General features: G+C 39.0%; 1 protein-coding gene across 1 annotated transcript in view; it reads right to left on the bottom strand.

Annotated features, from left to right (window-relative positions):
- TENM1 (teneurin transmembrane protein 1) overlaps positions 1-27,914 on the bottom strand; it is a 782,231-nt gene that overhangs the window by 225,268 nt on the left and 529,049 nt on the right. Inside the window, exons 8-12 of the mRNA XM_069074038.1 lie at positions 17,390-17,589; positions 15,771-15,981; positions 9,814-9,915; positions 7,777-7,971; positions 4,383-4,583 (exon numbers count right to left, since the gene is read on the bottom strand). Coding sequence (XP_068930139.1) covers positions 4,383-4,583; positions 7,777-7,971; positions 9,814-9,915; positions 15,771-15,981; positions 17,390-17,589 — 909 coding nt within the window. The remainder of the gene's footprint in view (positions 1-4,382; positions 4,584-7,776; positions 7,972-9,813; positions 9,916-15,770; positions 15,982-17,389; positions 17,590-27,914) is intronic.

Consider the following 27,914-nt stretch of genomic DNA (forward strand, 5'->3'; position numbering starts at 1 on the left):
TGTGCTACCTGGCCGCCCCTTTAATGTTTTTTCTATATAAAATATTTTTTTGGAAGGGGGAGGGCAGGTCAATTGGGGCTGACTTGCCCAAGGTCACATGGGCTAGTAAGTGTTAAGTGACTGAGGCCAGATTTGAACTCAGGTCCTCCTGACTCCAGGGCTGGCACTCTATTCACTGCACCACCTAGCCACAGCTATTTAAAAATTTTTAACGTCACTTTTCAAATTTTCAATTCCAAATTATCCCCTTCCATTTAGCCCTTTCCCCACCACTTACAAGTATAATGATCAAGGTAAGCCATGGAAAAGAGATGAATAAATGCTCCTTCCTTCTTTGGAGACATAGGGTTTGATGGATGCATAATATTGCATTTATTATCAGACACAGTAGATGCATCGGTTTCTTTTGTTAAACTGCTCTTTTCCTTCTTTTTTATTCTTTGTTACAAGGGATAGCTCTCCAGGTTGGAAAAGGGTAAAGAATATAATTAGAACTGACAGTGGTAAAAAAAAAAAAACAAAAGATATCAACAATTTTTTAAAAAATTGAGATGCCATCTCACAGATTCATAAAATTCCAGAATCTCTAAGTCGAAAGGGCTTTCAGAGGCCATCTTGTCTAATCTTTCCCTGTACAGGATTCTCTTCTAGAACTTCTGAGCCTTTGCCTGAAGGTGTCCAGTGATGGGAACTCGCTACCTTTGAAAGCAGTCTATTCCACTCTTGGAGAGATCTAACTGTTCAAATGTGAAATTCTTGAGGGCAGAACAGGTTTTATTTATTAATTTGTGTTCTCAGTATTTTGCATACAGTAATTGGTTAATAAATATTTTCTGAATTCAATTGGGCAGATTTTCCTGTACCAAAAGCTGTATTGCTCCTGGTTCTGGCCTCTGGGGCCAAGCAGAACAGATCTAATTCCTCTTTCACATGGCAACCCTCCCAATATTTGAAGACAGTTACAGTGTGCTCCCCACATCTTCTTTCCTTCAAGTTAAATCAAGACATGCACAGACCAGAGTCATTTGAACAGCATGTCCAATGCACATTCTGGAAAATAATCTATAATCTCCAGTTTCAGGTTCTCAATCGAGTTATGTCAGTTTCACTTTTCTTGAATATGCTCAATTCTAGCAGTTGGGTACATGTCAGAGGAATGTTCCTTTGAATGACATGAGGAATGTTGAAATACTTGTCCATGTAGCATCTGACTTACTCTTAGAGCTAGGATTATTTATCAAATTGCATGGTTGAACCTGCTGTTATTGCTTTGTGTGGTCTAATCAATTTCTAAGAACTGCAGGAAAGAGAGTTATATGTGAGAGACATGGAGAAGCAAATGAAAACTTTTAGATTGTGGGCACAGTCAATAGTAGGAAAAGAAATGATGTTTTTCCCCTCATATGGCCCTTGCATTATCAAGGAAATAGTTTCCATGGCAATAATAGAGTCTCCTCCTCTAATTATCTGCTTTATTAGTAGATGCATATCATATTCCATTAGGGAACACTTGCAAAACTTAATGAGACGTTGTCATAATGAAGATATATCTATAAAATGAGATTTCAAAGCTGGTAAATATAAAACAAAAGGTCTGATATCACTAAATGTCACAATGGATGCCTGTCGAATGAGAACACAAATATTGAATAGTAATATTATTTCACCATAAATAATATGGAGTATAAGTTATAGAGCCTACAGGCAATTCAAAATCATTGTCAGTGGAACAATATATTTAATCAGAGATCTTGGAGCTGCAGAAGACTCCAAGAAATCAAATGCTCTCTATGTCTCCCCAAGTTACAGAAAGATGTGTAATGCCCACAAAGGCTTAGTGCTTTACTCAAAGTCACTGTACTATGAAGCAATATATTGTAGCCCCAGGGGAATGTCTTAAAGGTATGACAGTGTTACAATGAATTCTTTTTGGCATGGAGATAGGCTCCATCTTGGTGGTGCCTTATGCAAAACCAAATTCTAGAGAAAATGATGTTTACACAAGGCCAATGGAGGTTCTATAGATCTCCTTAACTCATTAAGACACACAAAGTGCCATGGAACTGGGAAGAGGAGAAAGGTTTTTTTTTCCCCCAATTCATATGACCATTTAACTTCTATGAATAATAATGATAGTCATTTGTTCATATCAATAGCATAAACTGATTCAAAAAAAGTTTTAAGAGGATAAGGGTTCAGAAGCTGTAGATGGTAAGAGACCTTAGGCAAGTCTATTAGCCTCTTTATGTTTCTGTTTTCTCAGCTTCTCAATGAGGGTTAGCTTTCATCATTTTGAGAATACTAATTCAGACTTTTGAAAGCACTTTCTACTGAAATGACACTTTAGAGTTTATAAAAGTGATTTCTTTATGATAATTCAGTGAAATTGGTGGTACAAGGATTCTGTCCCTATTTTTCCAGATAATAAAGGTTATCTTTTAGCTTTCTTCCATTTATAAAGTACAATGATTCTTCCTTCTTCTTCCTTGCCTTTTCTCTCCTTCCATTTCTGTGGGATTTTAAATAACATATACCTAATCTAAAAGTGGAGGTGGCCAATCACACCACCACTGCCCTCCACTGAAAGCTGGAAGGAAATGTCCATCATAGAAGTTCTTGATTTGGTTCTATCATGTACCCCCAAATACCATTTCTAAGTTGGCTATTTCATATATGAACATTCGTGACAAGAATTTACAAAAAAGTCTACCTAGAAGATAACTGTTAATATCTGTTGTACAGGAAGAGGAGGTGGAAAATTTCTATAAAGGCCCTCCAAAGTCAGTCAATATATGTTTGGATTGAATACATGGCATTTCAATGGAAAGGTGGCCAGAGAAAAATATGATGAAAATATTTAGAAATCACAGTATAGGGCTAAGAAATAAGCAAGGCAAAAAGCTTGTAGACTATACAGAAGAACCATGCTTATATACAAGAAATACTTTCTTCAAGAAGTTGTGGCTATGTGAACAAGGTAAAACAGAAAAGGAAAATGATTATATTTTAAAAGACAGGAAATGAATGGTGATTAATATGGAAGTCACATTCAAATCTGTTGTCAAGGTATAGCAAAATCACTGATTTGTTAGAGTAAAGATCAAAATCAAAAGCAATATAAAAGAATCAGCGTGGGATGAGAAATGATGCACAATTGTGCCAACATGATCTTTACTCATTTACATAAGCAGCTGACACTGAAAAATGAGAAAGGGATAAATGAGGGGACATCTACACTGACTATGATCATTTCCTATGGAATTTTAACGCATAAAAATCTGCCATTCACTGCCATCATGTGGAGACCAAAAGAGCCTATATGACTATATATCAATTCATCTATTCCCTACTCCACTTCCTTGCCAAACATAAGATCCAATGCTTCTGAGATATGACAACTAAGGACAATATTGGTTTCAAATATAAAATTATTTACAGCATCTATTAACAGAGGATGATGAAAGGTTATAAAAAAAGTATCCCCTCATAAAACAACAGAAAATAGTAGAGGGGAAGTCAGACATTTGACTAAACTTGGTCATCCTAAGGATATTTAAGGATGGAATTATAGAGAGAATGAACAGACCAAAATGAAAAAAAGCATTTTCAAGATCTCGATAAACTCTTTTCTCTATCAATCAGAAAGTAGTCACCACATTTGAACTCTAACATTAAATCCCCATTGTGTTCCATGACCAAGCAGAAATGGTCCCAAAGAAAACAGTTGAGAAGAACATCTGAACTATACCAAGTATACTCAGAGGAAGACCATGCTGGAGTTAACACAATTGGGTATTCTCACAGTATCTGAAAAGAGAGGAGGGTTTCCCAATTGCTTGGGGGGAAAAACTCACAGATCATGTTATTAGTAAAACCAGGTATTCTTGAAAATATAGATATAAACCCATATACCTGCTTTCCTATCTCTAGGAAATCTCTCTCAGAATAAGCTATATGCATGCTGAGGGTATCCTTCATGAAGGTAGGAGAAAAGGGACAAGAAGGCTCTGGCAAATATTCTCCAAGAGACAAGTCACTGAAAGGCAGTACAAAAAATACAAGATCCCGTTCTGTCATATGTTGGTTATTAACAAAGTCCCTCCTCTGCATATGAAAGGATCTTGCAAGATTCCTTGAAGAAAATAACAACAGTAGAGGCCTATTTGGTGACCCCTTGATTATCAAGCTGTGGGAGATGACTAAGATCTCTCAGAGAGAATCCAGCAGAGAAGAGTACAGAATGTCATTAACACAAGCTATCACATAAAATATAGGCACTCGCATATTATAAAACGTAATGACACCAGTCCACCTACCACCTTCACTTGGAGAAACGATTCAACTTGGGAGTTGTGGGGCGTGGAAAAAGAATGAAAATGTACCTGTGGAGCAGTCCGATCCTGTCCACTTGGGTTCACAGCTGCAGACTCCAGCATCCAAAAGGAAAGTGCCATGTCCTGAACACCGCTCTTGACAAACAGGAAGAGGAGTTTCGCAGTTGACTCCTCCCCAGCCGGTGGAGCAGTGACATTCTCCTTTGACACAGATGCCATGGCTGGAACACATTGGATCCAGGCAGTCCTCTGAAGGACACAAGAGAAAGGGAAAAGAAAAGCAGCTGTGGCTAGTATAGCTAAAGAAGATGAAATGGCCACACCCACATGGATTTGCTAATATAAGGAGAATGTGGTTTTAATTAGGCAGTACAATGGTTCATGCAAACACTGTGTTCAAATCAGTCTGATTCTTAACACTTAAAAATCTGGTAGCATATCATAAAGGTTGAAACCTAAAGGAGGAGGAAACCACACATATGCTGTGAGAAATTGGGAAGCGCTGTGGAATGTGTTACCCGGGCACAGATGGGTGGCACTTGTCAATGGGAATTCCCCAGTTTGACACATAGAGCCACAGGGCTCCTGAGAAATCATTAACCTTTCTTAAGCTAGAATCATAGCTCCCAGAAGGAAGGGAAAAGGCTTCTGTATGACATGTGTAGGTGAAAAAAAAAACTGATGACTAGTCAGTAGTGGGTCAGATACTCTGCTCTTTCACCAATGTGGTTCCATTAAAAACTCATTTCCTCTTTAGGACACTCTCGCCCAATCCTGTATTCCCAAACTCAAACCTCTTCCATTCCACAGTAGTGTTACCTGTATGAGGGCACAGTGTTTTCGTCGTCTCAGCTCACATCACAGGTACAAATTCCATTTGTTCCAGGTCCTCCAAGTCTTTGGGATTTTGTGGCACCTTCTACTATATACGTGCATCTCTTTTAGCTGGGAAGTTCCCATGCTTGCCTTGGGGATATAAATTACTTTGTGCTTTGATTATGGGTTACCATTCCATATAAAAAGGAAAGGGTGCTTTCCAAGTTTCTCATTTAATACTATCAATCTAACCCACTGTCTAGATAACCGCTAGCTAGAGGGGTCATTTTTTTTTCCAGAGATGACAGTGAATTTGAACATTTGCTGCTCAATTCTCCTTATGACCAGTGGAAGGTATGCACATGGCACCTGATCAAGGTCAGTGAAGTTAGGTGCCAGTCGTCTGTGTTTATGGAGTACGTCAAATCTAACTGGCCTACTTGGGTACCAAACCCCGACCATAGTTCGCTTCAGAAACATCATGCTTTCTTTCACTGAGCTAATCAGGAAATACCCCCCACCCCAGGGGCCACACCTGATTTGTGTTCTGTAATCTAACAGTCACAACAACTTAGGGGCTGAAAGCTCAGCTCTATTAGAGTCGGCCATCACTATTACCCAACAGGAATCATTTGGCCCATTAATCTGCAACATTATAATATGGTTCTGAACGTGTCTCATCTTGCTCGGGCAAGTCTGTACTCACAAGATGCCAAATCGTATGAAAGAAACAGGAGGAGGGCACTTTGAATTAGTGACAAGTCTGACCTAGAGGATATTCTAAAAGAGAAAAACAATTTAATTGCTTTTACGCACACACAAGGACCTGCACGTAGCTTACGGGACCTGCTTTAATCAATAGATGTGACTGGTACAGTTGGTGGGATAGCTAGCATGAATGATACTTAGATGGGTTTCTGTTGTAGTCCGTAGTGGGTCAGATAGCTCTGCTCTTTCACCAATGTGGTGCCATTAAAGACTCATTTCCTCTTTAGGACACTCTCGCCCAATCCTGTATTCCCAAACTCAAACCTCTTCCATTCTAAAATTTTGCAACCTTGACTGTGTTAAACACTCCTCCTGTAATCTTGCCTATACCATTCATTTTCTTCCCAAAGTCTTATTTTTGTGGAGATAATAAAACGGTAAACTGGAGCCTAGCCTCTGGTTCAAACCATAAGAAGTTCCAAATGGATGAGGCTTTATTGTAAGATATATTTAAATCTATCCCCTCGTGGTGTCATCATAGGAATCCCAACCCCATTTTGGACATACACGCGGATGGATGTGCTTCTATGTGCAGGCAGCATCTGAATTAGACTTTTAACTGAATCAATCTGTCTGGATCACAATCAAATTTTATAGGAGCTGCAATTAAGTGTTGGAGGGACCCTTCAGAGGTCTTCTAGTCCAAGCCTCTGATTCTGTTGAGGAGGGTAACATGGGTGACAAGTGACAGGGCCAGCATTTCAGCCAGGGCAGGGATGTGACCTAGGGGCTTTTGAGCCCAAATACAGGGTTCTTTCCAGGCTCAGCAGCACTGCTTCCTTTCCTAAGTCCATCATTGCTATAGGGCAGATACTATCTCCAGATCCCAATTCCACCACTGTTAATGGCCGGTGAGTGGCTCAAGTCTTCCTTGCTCCTGGAGGGGAATGTGATTAAACCCCTTTCTGCTGTGTTATAGTCTTAATGAGATCTCTTCAAAAAGCAATTATAGCACATTTTAGGCGGCCTCTTTTCTGAACTACAGTTGTGATGAGACAATCTCCCATGGCCATGATTTAATATTATTTCTGAAATTGGTCATTTCTGAGAAACATGGCATGGAAAAAGGTCCAATTACTTGCAAACACATCATTTTCTAGTGTGTTTTCCTTAAATGACAAAATAATTGAAATTTCAAAATGTCTTTTTAAAAGAAAGATGCTATGGGGTGAACTGTAACCTAGATGTTTTGCCTTGACATCCCCAAAGAGGTAAATTTTAGTTTACAGACATGGAGGTCAATCCACAAGGTATGCAAAAATCATCCTGAGTTACTCCCTAAAAGAACGCTCTGTGTATAGATTCAAAATCGGCTGCACTGTTATTTAGATCCCAATATCTTTTTGTGAGGGGTGCATATAGACCTTTGATTTCACAATTTTAGGAGCCTTCCTTCACCCACGTAGACTGGCTACTCTGTGCAATCTGGTGACTTACAGCACTGCCCATAAGAGGCCTCCAAAGTCAAATGACTTGTCTAGGGTCATACAGGTGAGTTGTGGGTGATGTGGAAGAGGCCCTACACCAAGCTTTGCTTTACTCCATAGGAATATGTGTGAGAACATTTCTGTAAAATGTAAATTATAAATGTAAAATGTAAAACATCATTTAAATTAAGAAGAGTATTGAAAATGGGAGGGGGGAGGCCAATATAAATTGCTAAAGATCTTCATACAATGAGCATTCTGCTTTTTAAAGCATATTAAAGAATGGAAGTCAGAAAGGAGAGTGAGGTTTTTCTCCTCCCCCTCCCCCCAATAATCCTGAGAGACACTTGTTCATTTATGGCTCACAACATTAACTAAAGCCTTCAGGAAAGGTATAAAATTGAAGCAAGAGAACAAGAGAGGGCCCTGACCTTCTTCACAGACTTCGCCTTTGTATCCGGGCATGCAGATGCAAACTCCCATGATGCAGGTGCCATGGCCAAAGCAGGTTGGGTCAATGCATTGTTCCTCAGGAACATCACACTCTGGTCCTTTCCATCCATTCCGACAGACACAGTGTCCTTTCTCGTACTCTCCATTTCCACCACATAGCACAGGGCATGAATCTGAAGGTTAGCAAATGGACTTGTAATGTTCTTGTAAGGCTTTCAAATTCTCCAAAGAGCAAATTAATATTGATTCTAGTGTAATATTTCAGGCAAAAATTGGTCCTATTTATGGCTTATACTTCCTTAAATAGAAACACATTGATGATTACAAACACTGAAGTCATTTCCTTCTAGGAGGAACTGCATTGGGCATTTAGGTTGCAAAGAAATCTCCTTAATCTTAACTTTTAGCTCTCTCCTATATATGAATAGTTTTGAAACAATTTTCTTTTTTTCCCCTGGATTAGTTTATTATATAAATTCTAGTCTGTCTCCCTGCTTCCACTACAAGTGGGTCCTGCTTTTGAACAACTTGATATACAAAAATTGAAATTCACAAAATAAAAGGTTTACATCATAAGTTATTTAGATGGTTGATCAATAATAATATCTTTCGGTTGGCAAAATGCTCTCTTCTATATTATCTCTATAATCTATTACTACTACTACTACTACTACTACTACTACTACTACTACTACTACTACTACTACTACCGCATAACACTTTTATAGCACTTTAAAGTTTATCATGCTTCCATCTACCCTTGTAACAAGCTAAGTATATTTATAGACTATTAATCAGTCAACCAGAAAGTACTGAGAGTTGGGCATGGATTGGGGAGAGGAAAGAAGCTGAAGGGTTAGATGCTATGCATGGTTTAATTAGGATATACCAAAAGTCAAGAGAAAGAATCCTGAAAATAATGCTGTACACCCTCCCCCCCGAAATCTGCTTCTGATTTATGTATGATTTTTCAAAAGTACATCTAGAACTAACCTTAGGCCAAAATATAGAGTATGTGAAATTTCTCTTCAGCATTCCCTTTCTGAGCCCTTCCACTGCCTCCCTCCCAAGCACCCCAATTCATTTGACAACTTTCTCAACCCTGCTCCCATCTTCTCCTCCATCAAAATCTGCTCTAGAGAAAATAGTACGTTAATTCATTGATATTAAGATATAAAGACCTATACATAGATTTGAATTTGGAAGGGAAGGCAGAGGTCATCTACTTGTCCACCTTTATTTTATTGATGAATTGTGGTTAAGTGACTTGTCCAGAGTTACACAATTAGGAAATGTGTGTGGAAGGACTGGATTGCAACATTTTATCCACTATTCCATGCTGCCTTCTGGGAAAAAATAAGTGATAGGTTTTCCCTTTCAGGGATATTGGCCTTTCAGTGGAAATGAAGCCCCTGTCTCACTTAAACCAGTAGGTCCCCAACCAACTGCTCCCCAATAGGCCAACCATGACAGCCTGCCAAGGTTGACTGAGGTCTAACTGCTGTTAGTATGTTGCGCTAATCTTGAAGAAAATGCCGGCCAAAGAGTAGAGAAGGCCTGTGGTGGCAGTTAGCCATTACACTTCTACTTCAATAGCTTACCTTTCTGGATTGTTGGGAGGATCAAAAGAGACACTATCTGTAAAACACTTAGCACAGTGCCTAGCATAGAGTAGGTGCTTAATAAAGGCTCATTCTCTTCCTTTACCCTTCCTCCTTGTGTTCTGTTTCAAGGAATCAGGAGAGGAGCAGAGTGGTTTCCTTTCACCGGCCTCATTCAAAGGGTTGGAGATCTCTGGTTTACTACAAAGTCATTAAGCTCCAACGGGAAATTTCAGGTGTTAGCAGGCTGGGTGGTGAAAGTGGGGAGCATCTCTATAAGCATCTAACTACTTAATAAAGCCTCCCTGTAAGGTCAGCCCTGAGCATATTTATTGTATAAATTAGCTATATTTGCATTCTCCAATAAGGTTTATTTCTTCACAGTCCAACAGAACACAGTGTAGCATTCGTTACCTCTTGCGCAGTCAGGACCAAGGAATCCTGGGAAACAGTGACAGTGGCCAGAGATACACTCCCCATTTCCATTGCAATTTGTAGAGCAGTCATCCATTATTTCTGCATAGAGATAGAATAAGAAACCTGAAGACCTTTCTATGATGTGTTCTGTAATTGCATGTTTTCCAATTCATGCCCAGTGTATAGTATATATGAATATAGCCCCGCCCCTGTGATTTGATCTCTTATAGGACAGTAGAGTTGGGAGGGGCTTCAGAGGTCATCTAGCCCAATGCCCTCATCATACAGTGGAGGAACCTGATGCCAAAGGAAGGGAAAGGCATTGGCTCGAAGGCAGGAAGTGGCCAAGTTATGTTGTAGGTACTCTGACTCCAAATCCAGCATTCCTGCCACGAATGCCCTCTTCCAGGAAAGACATCTCCCCCAAACAAAACAGGTTCAAAGATGGATCCTAAAAACAGAGATTCTTTCTTCTATTTTCACTTTCAGGGAAAGGAAAATAAAATTGCTTTTCAAGCAAGTTAGAATAGTTTTTTAAAATTCTGATTTTAAATATCAGAGTCAGTATTTCAATGTCATTAATAAATGACAATGGGAGGCTTTTAAAATGAGCATTTGTGTTAAATTCACCACTGCTAAAACCATTAGAACTCAAGTATTTTGTTGGGAAATATCCTCATTACTGTAAATGCTTATTCATGCTACGCCACTGATTTCCTTTATATCAGTTCATTGAGGAACGAGGATTTTGTGGAGTTGAGTTCTGTCAGACATAAGATGCACAGTGCAGGAGCTTCACGTAAATAATCTGAATGTTGAGGAACAAAGTTCCATTTAAAAACACAAAAAAAATCAGTTCAGTTCTACATTTATTAAATTCCCACTGTGTTCAGGACACTGAACACATGACCAGGGATAGAAATTCTAGAAAAGGCCCATGGTTTTATCAGGGTGTGGGACTTCTCAATTATAATTTAGTATGTAAGTTCCAAGAAAGTACATGAGGCAGAGAGGGTTAAGGAAATAGCTCAGGGTCCCACAGCTGGTATGTGAGAGGTGTGATATGAATTCAAGTGTGACTTTTCAGCCCAATACTCTTCATGATGACACACTGCCATTCACCCAAAGATGAAATAAAGCATTGAACTTGCCCTCATGGAGTTTACAGTCAAATAGAGACATAAGTTATATAAGACACAAATAACTATGATACAAGAAAGAGTGAGGAAGAAAAAGTTCTCTGTGTCTGGGAAATCATACTGTCTAATATTTTGTTTCTGGAAATAGCTCCAATGAAGTCTATGGTTGACAATTTAACTTTACCTACCAAGGTTAGAACTGGCTAATCCTGTCAGAACCCTAAACTTATAATCAGTAAGATCTGAGTTCACATCTTGATTCTGATACTTATTAGTTGCTAAGTCATTTAATCTCTCCCTGTCTTTTTTTTTTTTTTGCTTTTTGGAGGGTGAAGGCAGGGCACAACTGTGACTTTAATTAAGTGACTTGCCCAAGGTCACATGGCTAGTAAGTGATAAGTATCTGAGATCAGATTTAAACTCAGGTCCTCCTGACTCCAGGGCCGGTGCTCTATTCACTGCGCCATCTAGCTGCACCCCACTTAATCTCTTTCAACCTCAGTTTCCTCATCTATGAAACAGGGACAATAACAGCATCGACATCACAAAGTTGTTGTGAGAATCAAATAAGAGAACCCATGCGAAGTCCTCTGTAAACCTTAAGCATTACGTAAATGTTAGGTATTATCATTTATTTTTTATGAGTCATGTTCTTTTATTCCCCTACTTTTCTGGAAACTCTTTCCACCTTCAGCTCAAAGGATTCTGGGTAATGACTTACAAATTTACAACACCACTTATGGAGAGTTTTAGAACTCTGCCTCATCTGAAAGTATGCTTAAACTTGTCTAATCTGAACTACTGTTTTAATGTTTCTATGGTGGCACATTCAATTTCTCTAATAACCCTAGTCTTACCATCTAAGGCACTGATCCTGAGCAGTTTCAAAGTCAATCTAGTCAAAGCAAGAGACTTTATACTCTCTCTAGAATAGGTTAGTTAGGAAGTGACAATGAGGGGCTGGAAGCTGGGGCTCGGGCCTTGGGCTGGGGAAGGGGAAGACATAGAAGTTGATGGCTTTCTTGGTGACCACAGTAGGCAATACTGGAAAGGAATAACTAAACCATGAGGTGGAGAAAGTACTTGTCCTCCTGATCTCTACATGAATGCATGCACGTAGATTTTTCCTTTGCATGTTTATGATTGTGTTCTCTGACCCAAGGACTGGATAATTGGCTTGGATAACAGTCACATGACACTCAGTGAAGTCCATCTGCCTTGGCAGGAATGCAATTCATGGCAAAGAGCCAACAACTGTAAAAGTCTTTAAAATTAGTTATTTTGGGAAGACCATTATTTTTCTTAAGAGGTAGTCATGAAAAGGCAGAAAAACTGTCTTTTGGCAAAGGGATACTGAATTTTTTTCCATCACAGATGTAATAGCAATTTCTTGCTATAATTCCTCCTCACATCTCTGAGCTATAAAACTGTATCTTATACCAAGTGGTAGTGACAGCTCTCATATCGACATTTAAATTTTGCTACTATGGATGTTTAATAGGAGCCCAGGAAGGGCAGTTTCAGGAGTAAATATAGTTTAATTTCACCTGAGCCCTTATTGACAATTTTATGGGAGTGGCCTTATAGGGATGTGGTTATGTTCAAATGTTAATAAATTTTGCTTTCAAAATTAATAAAAATCTCTACATTTTATTGATTTATTTGAGAGTTGTCTCTGGACTCTCAGTGGTGCACGTACTAGCAATGGAAACAAGAAGAGAAGCCAATATGAAACACGCAGGAAGCTGCCACCTGCACTGGGCATCAAAGAAGCATTGGCATAGCCCAGACACTCTGGGGAATCCACACGGAGTAGCTGATGAAAAATGCTGTTGTTTCCTTTTTCTCTTATCCTAGAGCAGGCTTCTGCTTCCAGATTTTCTCATTTTAATTGAGAAATACTTCATAAAATCAAGTACATCAAGAAATTTGATTTTTAAGGTTTAAGTAACATAAGGTTCAGGCATAGAAAAATAATGTTTACTGGTGTCACCGTATATATTGATAGGATTTCCTCCTGGCAGTAGACTTTCATGCTAGAGAAATATGAATGATGGGGGGTAGAAAGGGAGAGAAAGAGGGAGAGAGAGAAGAATGAGGGGAAGGAGAGTGGAGATGGAGAAGAAAAGAAAGGAGAGAGGAGAGAAGATAAAGAGAGGAGAGAAAGGAGAGAGAAAGAAAAGGAGAGGAAAGAGAGAAAGGGAGAGATGGGGCAGGAATGAGAGAGAGAAAGAGGGTAGGAGACAGAGAGAGACAGATGTACACAATGTGAGGGCACGAGGTAGACTTGGGGGCAATGGAGGGAAGAGTGCTAAGCAATGAGACAAGGTATAGACAACAAACTCAGCCCAAGGATATTTCCGATTTGCCTCTTACTTCCATTAGAATAGACATAGCTCAAAGGACAAATAAACTAGGCCTAATATGGCCTGGATGCTTTCAAGGCTTGCCATCATTAGTTCTAACTTACTTTGACTATGATGCTATTTATATAAGAGAGTTAGTTACCAGTAGAAGGCTGGGGTGAGGAGCAGTTAGTAAGCACGTGTTTACCTTATTATCTCTCTAGGAATTAGTGCAGTTTATTAAAATGTTCTGAAAGCTCTATTTTGTATCCAATTATCACCTGCCCCTCCTCAAACTATTTAAGCATTGATTCTGTAAAATTAGAGTTTATAGAAAACACCTAGTTCTGTAACCTTTTTCTGTCTTTTGAAATCCATCTAAAATGGCAAAAGACATGCCTATTTCAAAACTTTCACCAGATGCCATTTTATTTCAAGATGGCAGACTGAGTTGTATTGAGCCTAAACTGTGGTCATGTTGCAGAAATGTACAAGTCAAGTACGGGAAAGAGATGGGAGTATGGGGGCAGGGGCGGGGGAGGTGACAAAGGAGAACAATATCATTTCACCAATACTTTAAAATTTTCCCATTTCTCTAATTTCCTAGGAGAAACCCTGGTCTCTCATCATGTGTTTGAATGATCAAACAGGAATAGCATTAGATCTTTTTCCAATGGGAACTTCTCTACTGAATCCAGGATGTCAGCAGAGAAGAGGAAAAAAAATTTGAAATATTCTTTTTTCTTGTCTTCTAATTTAGCAAACACGTATTTGTCTTTCAAAGATGTGAGATCAGTGGAGTTTTCCTCTAGGAAAAAAATTTATTAGTACATTTTTATTGCCTTTCTTATTACTTTCTGGGTAACTCTGATAACGTGATGCCTACAATGACATATTCCTGGTTCAAGTTCTTCAATATTATGGAAAAAGAGAATAGAATCATCAGGAAAAGCAGATGGTCTAGCCATTCACAGTCAACCCAGTTTCCTAAACATCTGGCTGAATGAACTAAGGGAAGGAGAAAGTGGTAAGAGTCACAGATTAGGGGCAGCCAGGTAGCACAGCGAGTAAGAGCACCGGCTCCAGTGTCGGGATGACCTGGGGATCAAATCTGGGCTCAGATACTTAGCACCACACCCAGAAATAACTGGCCATGTAACCTTGAGCAAGTTACTTAACCCCGATTGCTTTAAAAAAAAAAGTCAGAGTAAACAAGACAGTGGTAATGTATTGCTTTAAAAGACTGATGTTTCAAGACAAATTCATATATTAAAACAGTGTCTGTGAGTTCTTTACCTTAAGTCCCTAAAGAGCACTGTTTAGTCTTATAAAGGGTTATGGTAAACAGATTTATTTAAAAAAGAACAACCAGTGTGGCATCACTAAGTCAGGCGACACATCTGAGTACATGGAGTTGCTGTATATTGAATTTAAAAGCTTTAAACACAGTTAAAAAGAACAAATTAGATTTTTGTCAAGCCATGAAAAAATTCTCCTGTCTTTGGTTTTCTTCAACAACAGCAACAACAGAACCTTGAATAGCTTTTAAAAGTACCACCCTAATTCCTTATATTAAGCTCTGCTGAGGCTTAAATGGGTTTAGACTTAATTCTTCTGAAAATCTGCAAAACGACCCTTATAATATTTTAAAATAACATTTGAACCAATTGTTTTAAAAATCCATTCCAATGCAATTCAAGCATTTATTAAAGGACATGCTAGGCACTGTGCCAAGCACTTGGGATAAAAAGAAAAATGTCCTTACTTTCAGGGAGTTTATATTCTACTTGGAGGGGGGCAGGATATGACATACACACAGAAAAGGAAATGTGAAATGCACACACACACGCACCAATAAAGCAAAGGAAATTTAAGAATGGGGAGTGAGGGGGGGAGGTGATCAGGAAAGTTCTCATGTAGGAGGTACCTTTTGAGCTGAGCCTTCAGTGGAAGTGGGAATGTTAAGATGTAGAAATCAGGAGGGGCATTCCAGGCATGGGGATGTAATGTCGTATATGGGGAATAATAAATTGGCCAGTTTATTTAGAATGTAGAGTGTGAGGGGGAGTAACATGGTGTTACTTGATAAGAATATTTTGTAGTCAGATTATAAAAGGCTTTAAATGACATATGAGAGCATATTTTTATCCAAGAGACATTAGGGAGCCACTGTAGCTTCTTGAGCAGGGTAGTAACAAGGTCATATTTAATTTTTACGATCTTGTTTATTATTACAGCTCCAAAATCTATATTTTCCAGTTAGTCATTCCTACTGAAATTCTCCCAAAAATATGCACAATGAGTGTTTCTAAACAATAGTTAATACAATGAAGATGTCTCAAAATTGATCCATTCTGATTTCAAGGCAGAATGACCAATGTATGGAAACAACGTTAATATGCTACTGAAATGATGTGATTCTGGAGATTTTATGTGCATATCTCTATACACTTGGGTGTGTGTATCTTACCAATTGCTGTAGTTAATACAAACACTTGTTCCATCTTTTTCCCATCATTGTAGAATGCCAGGTACCAAGCCCCTTGATCCATGTACTCAATGAAACCCGTCTCCTGCAGGGAGGTCAAGATCAGGTTCCGGGGACTATGCTGTGAATCTTCAGAGTTTTTGGAATCCTGTTTCTGGAGCTGTTTTCCATCCATCAGTTTTACAAAATCAAACTGCAAAGACAATGGAAACAGAAATGAGCCAACAAAAATGTTTCACAACAAAAAACCAACTAATTTCAATATCAACGACGATAACCGGGTTTGATAATTTCTGCTCATTTGCTCTAGAGAAGGTGAATGGAGCAGGGGGCTGAACTTTGGTCTGGGAGCCAGGCAGATGGGCTCAAGTCCTGCCTCCAACCCTGGGCATTCCCTCCCCTTCATAGCAGCACCCCAGGCTACTCTCTAGGCCTTTACTTTTCAGGAGAGGCACCAACTTGCATTGGGAGAGAGAGGGCCCTCAGCAGATGTTTTCTACACCAATGGAATCACAAGTATGGTTAAAAAAATGTTCTTTGGCTTTAGGAGGGGAGCTTAGACTATTAGAATTTTAGTCCGACCCTCCAGTTTGACAAATGAAGCAACTGAGAATTAGAGAGGGGAAACAATTAGCTTGAGGCTACACAGTGAGTCAGGGGCAGGTCTTGAAGCAAATAAGGCAACATATGACACGTGCTTCTTTCTTTAAGAATACAAATATTTCACTTGAGATCGATTTCCAGGCCCTTCGTGGTATGAGGTGGGGAATAGAACCTTAAGTCCCTGGCAGATTTCTGGCAGATCTACCAGTGAAGAAAAAACATGCAGTCTGGTGATGGCTCTAAGCCCCAACCTCCTCATTCTCCCTGCCCTTCTTAGTAGGGTCCTAAAGAGGGTCTGTGAAAGATGAAGGAAAAAGAGAGATGTGAGGAACTAAATGTGCTAAAAATAAGGAAGTAGACTGTTGTATAAAAAAGGATTTTTATACCTTGGGCAAAACCAACAGCCCACCCATTTCTTTTTTTGCTATTTGGAGGGTAATTGGGGTTAAGTGACTTGCCCAAGGTCACATGGCTAGTTAAGTGTGTCAAGTGTCTGAGGCTGGATTTGAACTCAGGTTCTCCTGACTCCAGGGCCGGTGCTCTATTCACTGCACCACCTAGCTGCCCCAGCCCATTCATTTCTGACCCCTCTATACACAAAATCATCAACAATAAGAGGCCCATCTCTATGGCTTTCTAAACTAGGAGAGTTAACCAGACAAAGATGGTGTTTTGATGTGGAACAGCTTTTGGACAGGGAGTCACATTAAGCATTCTCACATTGTGCTCAGGGCCATAGTCCCAACTGCTAAACTCTTGGAATTGGAATAGGAGTACCTTGGATAGTTCCCCACACTGCTTCTTCTGAATCTGCTTGGAGAATATTGTCCATGAATTTTTTTCATTAGTATGATAGGTGAGCATTCGGAAAGTTTGCCCATGTCTACTTTTTTGTCATCTATTTTTCACTCTTGACTCTCTTATAAGTCACCTACTATTAACTGTTCATCCTGGACTTACATAAGGCATCAAAGAAATCATCAATACTACAAAATTACCTGGGTATGGGTAGGTGGAATGTTTCTTCTTCCATAAATTCCCAACAAAGAGTCCTTGGCTAAAGAAATGTTAAATTTCAGATAGATTGGATGATGAATCATGATCTGAAAACGCCAGAATAAGCCAGGTGGGATGGTCTGCATGACTTGTGCTCCAATGTCAACTTCTCCTGTGTCTATAGCGCGTCCCTTCTGATACACTGGTATACAGAAACAACAACATAGTTACATATTAAAATTACAATAGGTTCACAGAACCTTTTTTCCCCCACATGAAATTTCATGCTTCTCCCACCTTGCACTTAAAAGTTAATTCTATGAAACCTATTACATTTAGAAATGTAGACTTATAGACAGAGATCATCTTTTCTGGTTGCCTGTTCAATTTCCTTTTATCAGAGTTAGGACAGTAATCTAACTTATCAATATATCTAATAATATAGTAAAAATCCAAGTCTGAGTAAGTCATTCCCAGGGTCACAAAGCACATTGCCTCAAAGATTAAAAAACAGAAGCAAAATGTCCTTTCTTGGACATTTAAAGCAGATTCATCTTCCCAATCCCATGATCCAGAAAAAAAGTCTACTTGCTGTTTCTCATATGAAATAGTACATAATGATTCTCTGCCCTTTTCAGGCTGTTCTCAATGCTTAGAAGGGATTCTTTCTTTACCTTTGCTTCTTGGAATCCCTATGTAAGAGTTGGGGGGGGATGGGTGTCTACTGAATCAGTAATTCCATCTCACTTAAAGTAGCTGCTTCAATCAATGGGAGCCCTCTATTGAACTGATCAATGAAAAGCATTAAATTAGGTGTGAATAGTCCTCAATCAATGTGGGTAGAGTGAAAGACATTGGATGAAATGAAATACCAGTACAGAGGAAGCATAGTAGGATTGGTTGAGGAGACTCAGTCATGTCCTTTGGGTCCTTTTACAAAATAATAAACCAGTTTATAATCCAAGCATTCCAGATTCTGGGAGCCCAAAGGAAAGAGCAGCCCAGCCAAGTCCCTGAGAGGAAACTGCCTGAGGAGGCAGGGAGGATAAAAGAGCCTCTATCTCTTTCCCCACTTGACTTCCTGGACCAGTGGATGACACTACGAACTTTGGAAGGTCAGAAGATTTTGGACTTCCCATGAATGACCTAGCCGTCTCCCTGGGACAAGCGACAGCAGTGGCTGCTCTGGGAGCTAAGGACAAAGTAGACAAATTGAGAAAGGCAACTGGAGGACTCGCCTAGGGGAAGCCCATGAGAAGCCCCACAAAGGGAGAAAGGACTTAGAACAAGTGCTTTGAGTTATCTCTTTGTTAGGTGAGTTCTCTAAGCTTGGGACAACTTGACTCTCAATTCTGTATGTTCTTGTGGGAACCTCTGCTGTAGGGGATATTTATAATATTTCTTTCCAAAAGCTCATTAAGTCTGGCTGGCTGACTGATATCACCTGGATAATCAATGTGAAAAGAACACCAATGGGTACTCATTAATAATGGTACTTGAAGGAAAAAAATCTCTAAACTCTCAAGAAGCTCATGCAGGTATATAGGAAATTAACCAACCAACCAACCAACCAACCCAGATTACAAAAGACTTGTACAGAACTTGGAAACAAAGGCAGGGAAGTGTAGATGAAAACACAAAAGCACGGCATGGGGCTAAAAGAATAGTCTTAAGAGTCCAAAAGATCAGCATAGCCAAAGGCTGTCAATGAATACTGAGGATGACCACAAAAAAGGGTTTTTGTTTAAGTGAAATTTGGGAAAAAGTCCAAAGAAACGATGGGAGCATTGCTGGAGATGAAATGCTGATAACAGAACTCAGAGAAGAGAGATCTACTCAATTTATTTTCCTTCTTTTCTCCATGGAGGAGAATAATATTTGGATTAGAAAGGCTAGAACAAAAGTGGTTAATAGGAAGTTGACAAATTTTGTTTTGACACAGCAGAAATATCTAACGAACATATAAATTAACAACAAAGTACATTTGCAAAGAATGACTGAGTAAAACAAATCAGTGATTGTTACTAATGGTACAGAATGCTTTATATTTGTAATTTGTGGCTTGTTACCCCAAAAGTAAGGGCATATATTTTTTAAATTCAATTTTACTTTATTTTTAGTTCTGATTCTCTATTCTCTTCTTTTCCCCCCTTCCACACCCCCACTCATTGACAAGTCAAAAATTTAAAAAAAAAAACATTACAAATATGAAGTCATGGGGCGGCTAGGTGGCGCAGTGAATAGAGCACTGGCCCTAGAGTCAGGAGGACCTGAGTTCAAATCTGACCTCAGACACTTAACACACACACACACACACACACACACACACACACACAAACTAGTTGTGTGATCTTGGGCAAGTCACTTAACCCCAATTGCCCTACCTTTCCCCCTTCAAAAAAAGCGCAAAACATATTAAAAAAAATCAAATATGAAGTCGTGCAAAACAAATGATCACATAAAGGGAGCCAAAGTCCTATCGGACTCTAGCTTTGGCCAGATTAGATCTAGCACTAGTGTGGTCAGTTCTGGGAGTCACATTGTAGGGTTGACATTGATAAATCATAGACTATTAAGAGGAGAGCACCCAGGGTACTGAAAGGCATATAAAGAACTATTTAAAGAATTGGGTACATTTAGCTTGGAGAAGATGAGACTTGGGGGTGAGGGGAGAGGATGTGATGCTGTAGTTCTCTTCAAGTAGGTGAATGGCTGTCATGTTCAAGAGGGATTAGATTTACTTTACTGGGTCCAAAGGGTAGAACTAGGAGCCGTGGGTGGGAAACTCAGGTTGTCTTAGAGTCAAGGTAAGCAAAAGCTTCCTACCAATTAGAATCATTCCAAGGTGAAATGGGCCAAGGAAATGGGTTGCTCTTCATTAGCAGTCCTCAAGCAAAAGCTAGATGACCATTTGTTGCGAATATGGTTCTCGGTCAGGTACAAATGGGGACTAGATGGCCGCAAAGACCCCTCCCAGTGGTGAGATTTTGTGTTTCTGCAATTTCTACACCTACAGTAGTTTTAAAAGTCTCTTTCCTTTATGTTCACCCACTATAAAATTAACAGCCCATTAAGAACCATACCTGCAGTGGCTTTATGCAGAGGCTGCTGCCCTGTAGCTTTTAACTCACTGAAATACTGACATTATTGCTTTTCGTGTTAAGGCCAAGAGTAATAACTATTTTAACAATGTCCCCTGTTAACAGTGTTAATAATAGATTTAAAATGCAATTTTGAACATAATTATGTATGACAGGACTCATAATTTTGTGGAATTGGCATTTAGAATAACACCCGCCCTTTGAGGTAAAGAAATGTTCAATTGAATATGTTTAAACCTATAAGATAAGGCTGTTATTTTTCACTAGAAGCTACTTTTGCCATGTGGGAGAGAAATAGCAGTTGTGACCTGAAAGCATTACTTTCTATCTACTCAGGGCTTTAGAAAATGAGGGCAATGTGCCTTAGGAACAAAATCGTAAAGATAAGTACAATTATAAATCTAGGTACCACAAACATTGCTTTGAGGTGCTTAGAGTCTTTAATAAAGACAGTCATCAGTAGGCAAATAAGCAAATCAGGGTAACAGCTCATTTGAGGGACTCTCTTTTCTCTGGCATTAGTGCTTCTTATTCTCATATACTAATTTGCCAACTGAAAAATAAAGCTCACCAAGTTAAATGACGCCCAAAGAAACTCTCCAAGAGGAGTTGGTATGGGAGAACCTGTTCACCATCATCTGACCATCTAATATACACAAGTCATTCTACAAAAACAGAATTCAGTCCTATGTTCTTAACCTGGGCCCTACAGACCTCTGATGATTCTGCAGAGAGATTTCAGGGAGCCTGTGAACTCAGATGGGAAAAAAATCCATCTTTATTTTCACTAAGCTCTAGGCGAAATTCAGCGTTTTATTCAATTATGAATACAGATAACAAAACATTATTCTGAGGGGGGGAGGCATGGGATTCACCAGATTGCCAAAGGGATCCATGTCACCAAAAAAGTTTTAGAAATAAGTACTTACATCTTTACAGGAAATTATCTATTTATGGACAAGACAGGTGTGTCAAGATATGGACAGACAATGTGTTCTATTCATGTCAATGAGAGAAACTAAAATGAGCTGTTAAAAGTGATAGTTCTCTGAAGAATTCTCTGGACTATATGAGAGCAGAGACATTTGCACAGCAGCACAGGGAGGGGACATGCCTCCTGGGCCCTTTTCACTTCAATACTGCATGCATCAGAATGGAGACAGCTTCCTAAGAAGCTACGCTATTAAATCATCTTCCAAAGCCCTTTTTCTAGCATTTTCTCAATTAGCTTATAAATTGAACTGTTGTGAGTTTGAATGCATTTCTTATTTCATTTTTTCAGCATTACTCAATGGGGGAAAAAACTGAAGCGGAAAGAAATTAGGTACAAAACAAATCCTCTCAAAAGGTAATTTTGTGAAAAAAATTCAGACAATGAAGTAGAAACACTTTACTTCACTTTAACCTGGCACCTGATCTTTTCTTTTTAAACTGATGAGGGTAGAGTTATAGGATATTCCAGTTTCTGTTGTCTTTCCATCATCCCTTCTGTTGCTCTACAGAAATAGCCTCTTTTTCTCCTGGGTAAGTAGATACCAAATCCTATGGTCATGGTTTCACAAAGGTCCACACCAACTTTTCTAACATGCCATAACACAGGCCAGGGAACCATTGCTGGTCTTCCTGACCTGTGTCTTGACACTGGACTCTGATGACTCTGCCTCACTTAAATCCAGTTCACTTGCAAGCCAAGACATCACCCTCCTGATGTCACTGGTATTCTTCCAGAATGAAGGATGGACAACAACAAGAACACAGGCTAAGGAAAGCCTCAGCAAGTAGCCAAAGCTGGAGGGTAGAAAACAAAGAGAAAGTGGCTTAATTCCTAGTCTTCAGTCAGAGTGCTGATCCTCTCTACATCTTGTCCACCCACGTGTGCTTGTTTACGTGTCTCTCACTATTAGGCCATAAGTTTCTTGAGATCAGATCATCTTTTGCTTTTCTTTCCATTCCTGGCACTTAAAATAAGTGCCTGGCACATAGTAGGAACTTAATAATTATATTTGATGTCTTGACTTGTTGATGGTCCTTACCTTCAGAAGCTCTGTATACAAAACAAAAGCTTCTCAACAGCAAGGTTGGAGTATTTACTTGAGTGCAGTTACTAATACTGTTCAAAGTGCTTTCATTAAATACACAAAAAGTGATTATGTTTAATTTAAACCATTGTTTATTCGATATCTCTCCTTTATTAAAACACTTCAATCATCTAGATGGAGGGTGATATCTCTCCAACATGGCAGATCCCAACTCATTCAGACCTTCTCATACTGGACAATTTTTAACCATTGCTTCAAAAGAAGACCTACCCTTTTTCCAATTTTTACCAATTTTCAATTAAAGTACAGCACTCAAGATGTTAATGTGTTATCCCTCAGCACTGCTACAAGCCTTTTCCTTTCACCCATCTCTCAATACTTTCTGCAGCTTCCTGAGCACAAATCATTATTGGTTACATGCTCTCCATTTCACTATGAATAGTTTGCAATTTTGATTCTATAGAGACTATGATATTTCAAGATTGACAATAACATAGTGTCACCACAGAGAAGAACACTGGTGCTAAGAAGAACTTTTATTTGTTTACTGTGGTCAGAAGCCTGGGGACATAGACAGAGTTGTGCAATTTTCCAAATCTAATTCATCTCCCTAATTCAATTCTGGGCCCCATTCTGTGTATATCTCCAGTGCCTGTCCAAGCTACATATACTGATGGATAAGCTCAAATCATATTCCAGGGAAGAGACACATTATTCATCCACTTAGTTTTCCTTATGTAGGTTGTTAAGCTAAATTCTCTTGAGTGATGATCAACTGGAGAGCAACACTCTCTCTCCCTCAGTAGGGCAAGAAGAAAAATTAAGCATTTTTATAGCACCTACTATGTGTCAGGCACTGTGCTAAGTGCTTTCCAAATATCTCATTTGACTCTCCACAAAATCCTGTCAGGTAGGTGATGTTTTACCCCCATTTTATAGTTGAGGAAACTGAAGCAAACAGAGGTTGATAGACTTGCTCAGGGTCACACAGCTATAAGTGTCTGAGTCTGGATTTAACTCCAGGTCCAACTGTATTTAGTGTGAAAGAAACTGAATTCAACTCCACTTACTACCTATGTGACTGGGCAAATCACTTAACATTTTTAGGCCTCAGTTTCCACAACTGCAAAATGAAGGGAGTGGGCTAGATAGTTTCAAAGGTCCCTTCTAGGGACAACTATAGTACACTGTTTTGCACAACATTTTTTAGTATTGCATACATCTCCCCCCCAACTGAAAACATACACTAGTTACAAGAAAGCTTATATGGTTGGATTCTGATTTACCAAATAAAATGCTTTACAAATAGGCAACAAACAATATAAACAGGGGTATCTCATATTTTCTGTACTTTTCAGTCAACTATGTGACTGCAGAGACATGACTGGCTGTAGAAGAATTTTAAAAATTCAAAAACTTGCCTATTGATTTCTCATATTTCTATCAAGGATGTCTTGATGTCTGTGGACTATCCTCATGAACATATGTAAAATATATAAAAAGTATATATATATATATATATATATATATATATATATATATATAAAAGTTCATTCTCATGAACTGTTTTTAGTTGTAGTTGAGATTGTACTTGAGATTGTAATTGTTTAGATGTGCTTGAGATTGACTTTTTAGTTGTAGTAACAGGTTACAAAAAAGCACTGTATTACTTACTAAATAAAAGCTCAAAATTCACAATCAAGCATTCAAGACCTTCTGCAGTCTGGCATCACTCTATATTTACAGTTGTATTTCACATCAATCCTCTCCATGTACCCCATGCCCTAGCTAAATAGGGCTGCTCGCTACCTCCCATATACATCTTGGACTCTCTTGTCTGCTTTTACTCTGACCATTCCTTATTACTAGAGGTTCCTGACCCCCTCCCCATTCTATCTTTTGAAATCCTATCCATATTTTATGTTCCAGTTTTTTCCTTTAAAGTTCTCCCTACTCTCTGTTTTTCCTACCCCAAGCTCAAGGACTGATCTTTCCTGTTTCAGACCTTGGACAGCACTCAGCTCACTTGTTCTTGGATACTGTTTCCCATGATGGTTGCTGGCACAAGGGCTTAATAAGTACTTATCGATTGCTAGGCATGCATGTGAGTGTGATTGTGTTGACCTGCCCTACTACAATGAAAGCTTCATGAGGGCAGAGACTGTATCTTGTCTGAATTTTGAAACTCTCTCTGTGCCAAGCAAAGTATCCCAAAGTGCTCCATACATGGCAAATAACTGTTGAGGTTGAGTAGGTTGTGGTTACGTGTATCCACACTTGCTTTCTTCCAACTTAAAATGTTCCTTGAAAATTGCCTAACTCAATGTCAAGCTCTAAATGTCTGGAAGCTTAAAGATTCTCTCCAATGGTTACCTTAGGCTAAGTTACGCACAATGGAACATTGGAGTGGGGTGGGGTGGGGGGAAGGGAGACTGGCCTGAAGATAGTGGCACATGGTAATTAGAGCTTTAATTATAAGGTTTTATTGCAATAACTATAAGGTCAAGGACACAGTCTTGCTTCTAAGCATTTTGGATGGTCCTTAAATGCATTTGAAATTCCATAAAATTAACCCAAGCTAAGGAGGTACTTACTCACTTTAGGGAAAGATTAAGTGAAGACATACAAACGTATTTTCAAGGCAATGTTTTCTCTGAACACAATGCAAGTTTCATTGTGGGATATTCTAGTGACAATGGACTTTAAAAGGCATATCCTATTTGATTCAGTGCTTTACTTTAGTGGAAACTGATTTAGCTTGTTGTCCAAAGGTTTAAGCACCATTTTTAAGCACCATGTTTTCTGCTTTCCTATCAAATGACTAGTATCAGAACAAGGATACTAGGTCAAAGAAAGTATTCACCCAGTGTTCAGAGAGATCAAAAGAAAGAAGCAAAAGCCTACTTTACTATTGATGTGGCCCTAGGTAATATCTTTAATTTGTATGTCATTTTCCTAAATATAAACTCAATTCCCAATGATTCAGGGATAGACAATATACTCTGTGGATTATTTAGATATTTTGCTTCTGCTCATTCCATCTAAGAGAAGATGAAAATATTAAAGCAAGTGCCAGGTGCCTTGCAGATAGTTGTTGGGACTTGATGAAAATTTGAATGAAAGAAATAGAAAATCAGATAACGTTACTAGATGTTGGCATCTACCAACTAATATAAATTGGGAGAGGTTTCCTGTGTATCTGTGAATTTCCTTATTTGTGAATCTGTCCCTTACTGGTACAGATAATAGGTGGCTATATAGAAATCTTTAAGAGTGATTTGCATATTAGGTCTCATGAACAATGCCCACTGTTTTCCAATTTCACCGTAGAAGCTCAGCCATCATTGTACAACGCCTCTCACAACACCCAGTGCTAGTTAAGGGGCGTGTTCTCAATAGCATTTTGTACTCAAAGCATTTCTGTTCTCTGAAAGTGCGTGTCTCCTTATGTTAAGGTTTCTTTAGGTTCCATTGTGATAACTGCCCTGTTCACTAATCAGATTTCATAGTTCTTTTTTTCAGATTTCATAGTTCTTTTGGTACAAAGCATTCAGTAACACTAAAACTAAAGAACCCAATCTCCAGCATCTCATGACTGGAAGTATAAGCACCTACACAGTAAGATGCCAATATTTTTGTAGGAAAGTTTCTATATGTTGCTGATTAGAATTCCTTGAAGCAATCAATCCCCTTAAACTCTAATGGTAAATAGCATCATCCTAGAAAACTGAGCTTTTTAATAATATATAATAAATAATATATTAAAACAAATACTCATGCTCGTGGATCAATGTATAAGCTAATTTCCTAAGGGGAAGAGTAAAAGGGGAAATTTGACCTCAGATGTATGAGAAATACTTCATGGGATGACACTCAGGATTAGAATTTAACTCATGGGGGTGGCCAGGTAGCACAGCGAGTAAGAGTACCGACTCCAGTGTCAGGATGACCTGGAGATTGAATCCCAGGCTCAGACACTTAGCACCCACCCAGAAACACCTGGCCATGTAACCTTGAGCAAGTTACTTAACCCCAATTGCTTAGGGGAAGCCAGGTGGCTCAGTGAGTAAGAGCACTGGCTCCAGTGTTGGGATGACCTAGGGATCAAATCCGGGCCCAGATACTCAGCACCACACCCAGAAATAACTGGCCGTGTAACCTTGAGCAAGTTACTTAACCCCGATTGCTTTAAAAAAAAGAATTTAACTCATGAAAGAGATACTTTATTCAAATGAAATGGGATAGGCAAAAGGAACGATGATGGAGGAACATCACAGTATATTGACAAAATATAGTCATATAAGAAAATCCAGGAAGGAGGTAGAAGGGTTTGATGGGGGATAGAATTTTGGTGACAATAAGAAGTAGAAAAGAGTAGTACTACTGTCACTGGAATGTATTACAGACCAACTGGACAGAAAGAAGAAAGAGTTGAGGAGCTCAGGAAAGAGATCCTACATCTGGCCCAGAGGCATTATATAGTAATGACAGCTGACTTGAATTATTCAGGTACCTGCTAGAACTTTCTCTCTCTCTCTATCCTTCTCTCCCTCCCCTTCCTTAAAAGCTACTAATTTAATTTCTGTACTTGGCTCAATGATAATTCTATCTTTCTAAAGATGGAGGAACCAACGAGGGGCTTCTGGTGATTCACACCACGAAAGAAGAACCAGATGAGAACTTGAAAACCAAGTAAGCTTAAAATTCATGTTAGAAAAAGAGAAGAAATTGGGGCCCAGTGAATAGAGCACTGGCCCTGGAGTCAGGAGGACCTGAGTTCAAATTCAGCCTCAGACGCTTAACTAGCCATGTGACCTTGGGCAAGTCACTTAACCCCAATGGCCCTCCAAAAAGCAAAAAAAAAAAAGAGAATAAAGATGAGAATAGTCTGATAGAGTCACTCTGGAAAAAGAAAGAAGGAAATAATATCCCTATATTTTGAGAAAACAGTTATTTCAAAGGTTTCAGAAAGATAGGTAGGACCTCATGGACTATAAATTTCCACAGGAAAAGCTCAAAATTCTACAGATACAAAGTGAAATAATTTCTATGAAGAGGGAAAAGGGGAGTTGTTTATTGAGATGAGTGTGGATGGTGCAGGAAATTCAACAACCAGCCTAGCTTTAAAATAGTCTATTCAAAAGAGAAGAGCACTACTCAGAGAGTAGGGGACAGAGAGAAGGCAGAGCTGCTCAACTCTTATTTTGCTCTGGATAGACCAAATATGGCTAACAGGGAGGTGATATCAAAGAAAAATACTAAGACTGAAAGAGTGCATTGAGTAGTCCTTGATGAGTCCAGGTCATTTGGTTCGAATATCCTAGTATACTGAAAAAAGTGGTAAATAAAGCACTGTCAAGATATTGTTGAAAGATTGGAGAAAATTA

The sequence above is a fragment of the Petaurus breviceps genome, unplaced genomic scaffold (assembly GCF_028583685.1).
Source record: "Petaurus breviceps papuanus isolate PSGF00001 unplaced genomic scaffold, PetGlider_PUasm1.0 90881, whole genome shotgun sequence".
NCBI lineage: Eukaryota > Metazoa > Chordata > Mammalia > Diprotodontia > Petauridae > Petaurus > Petaurus breviceps.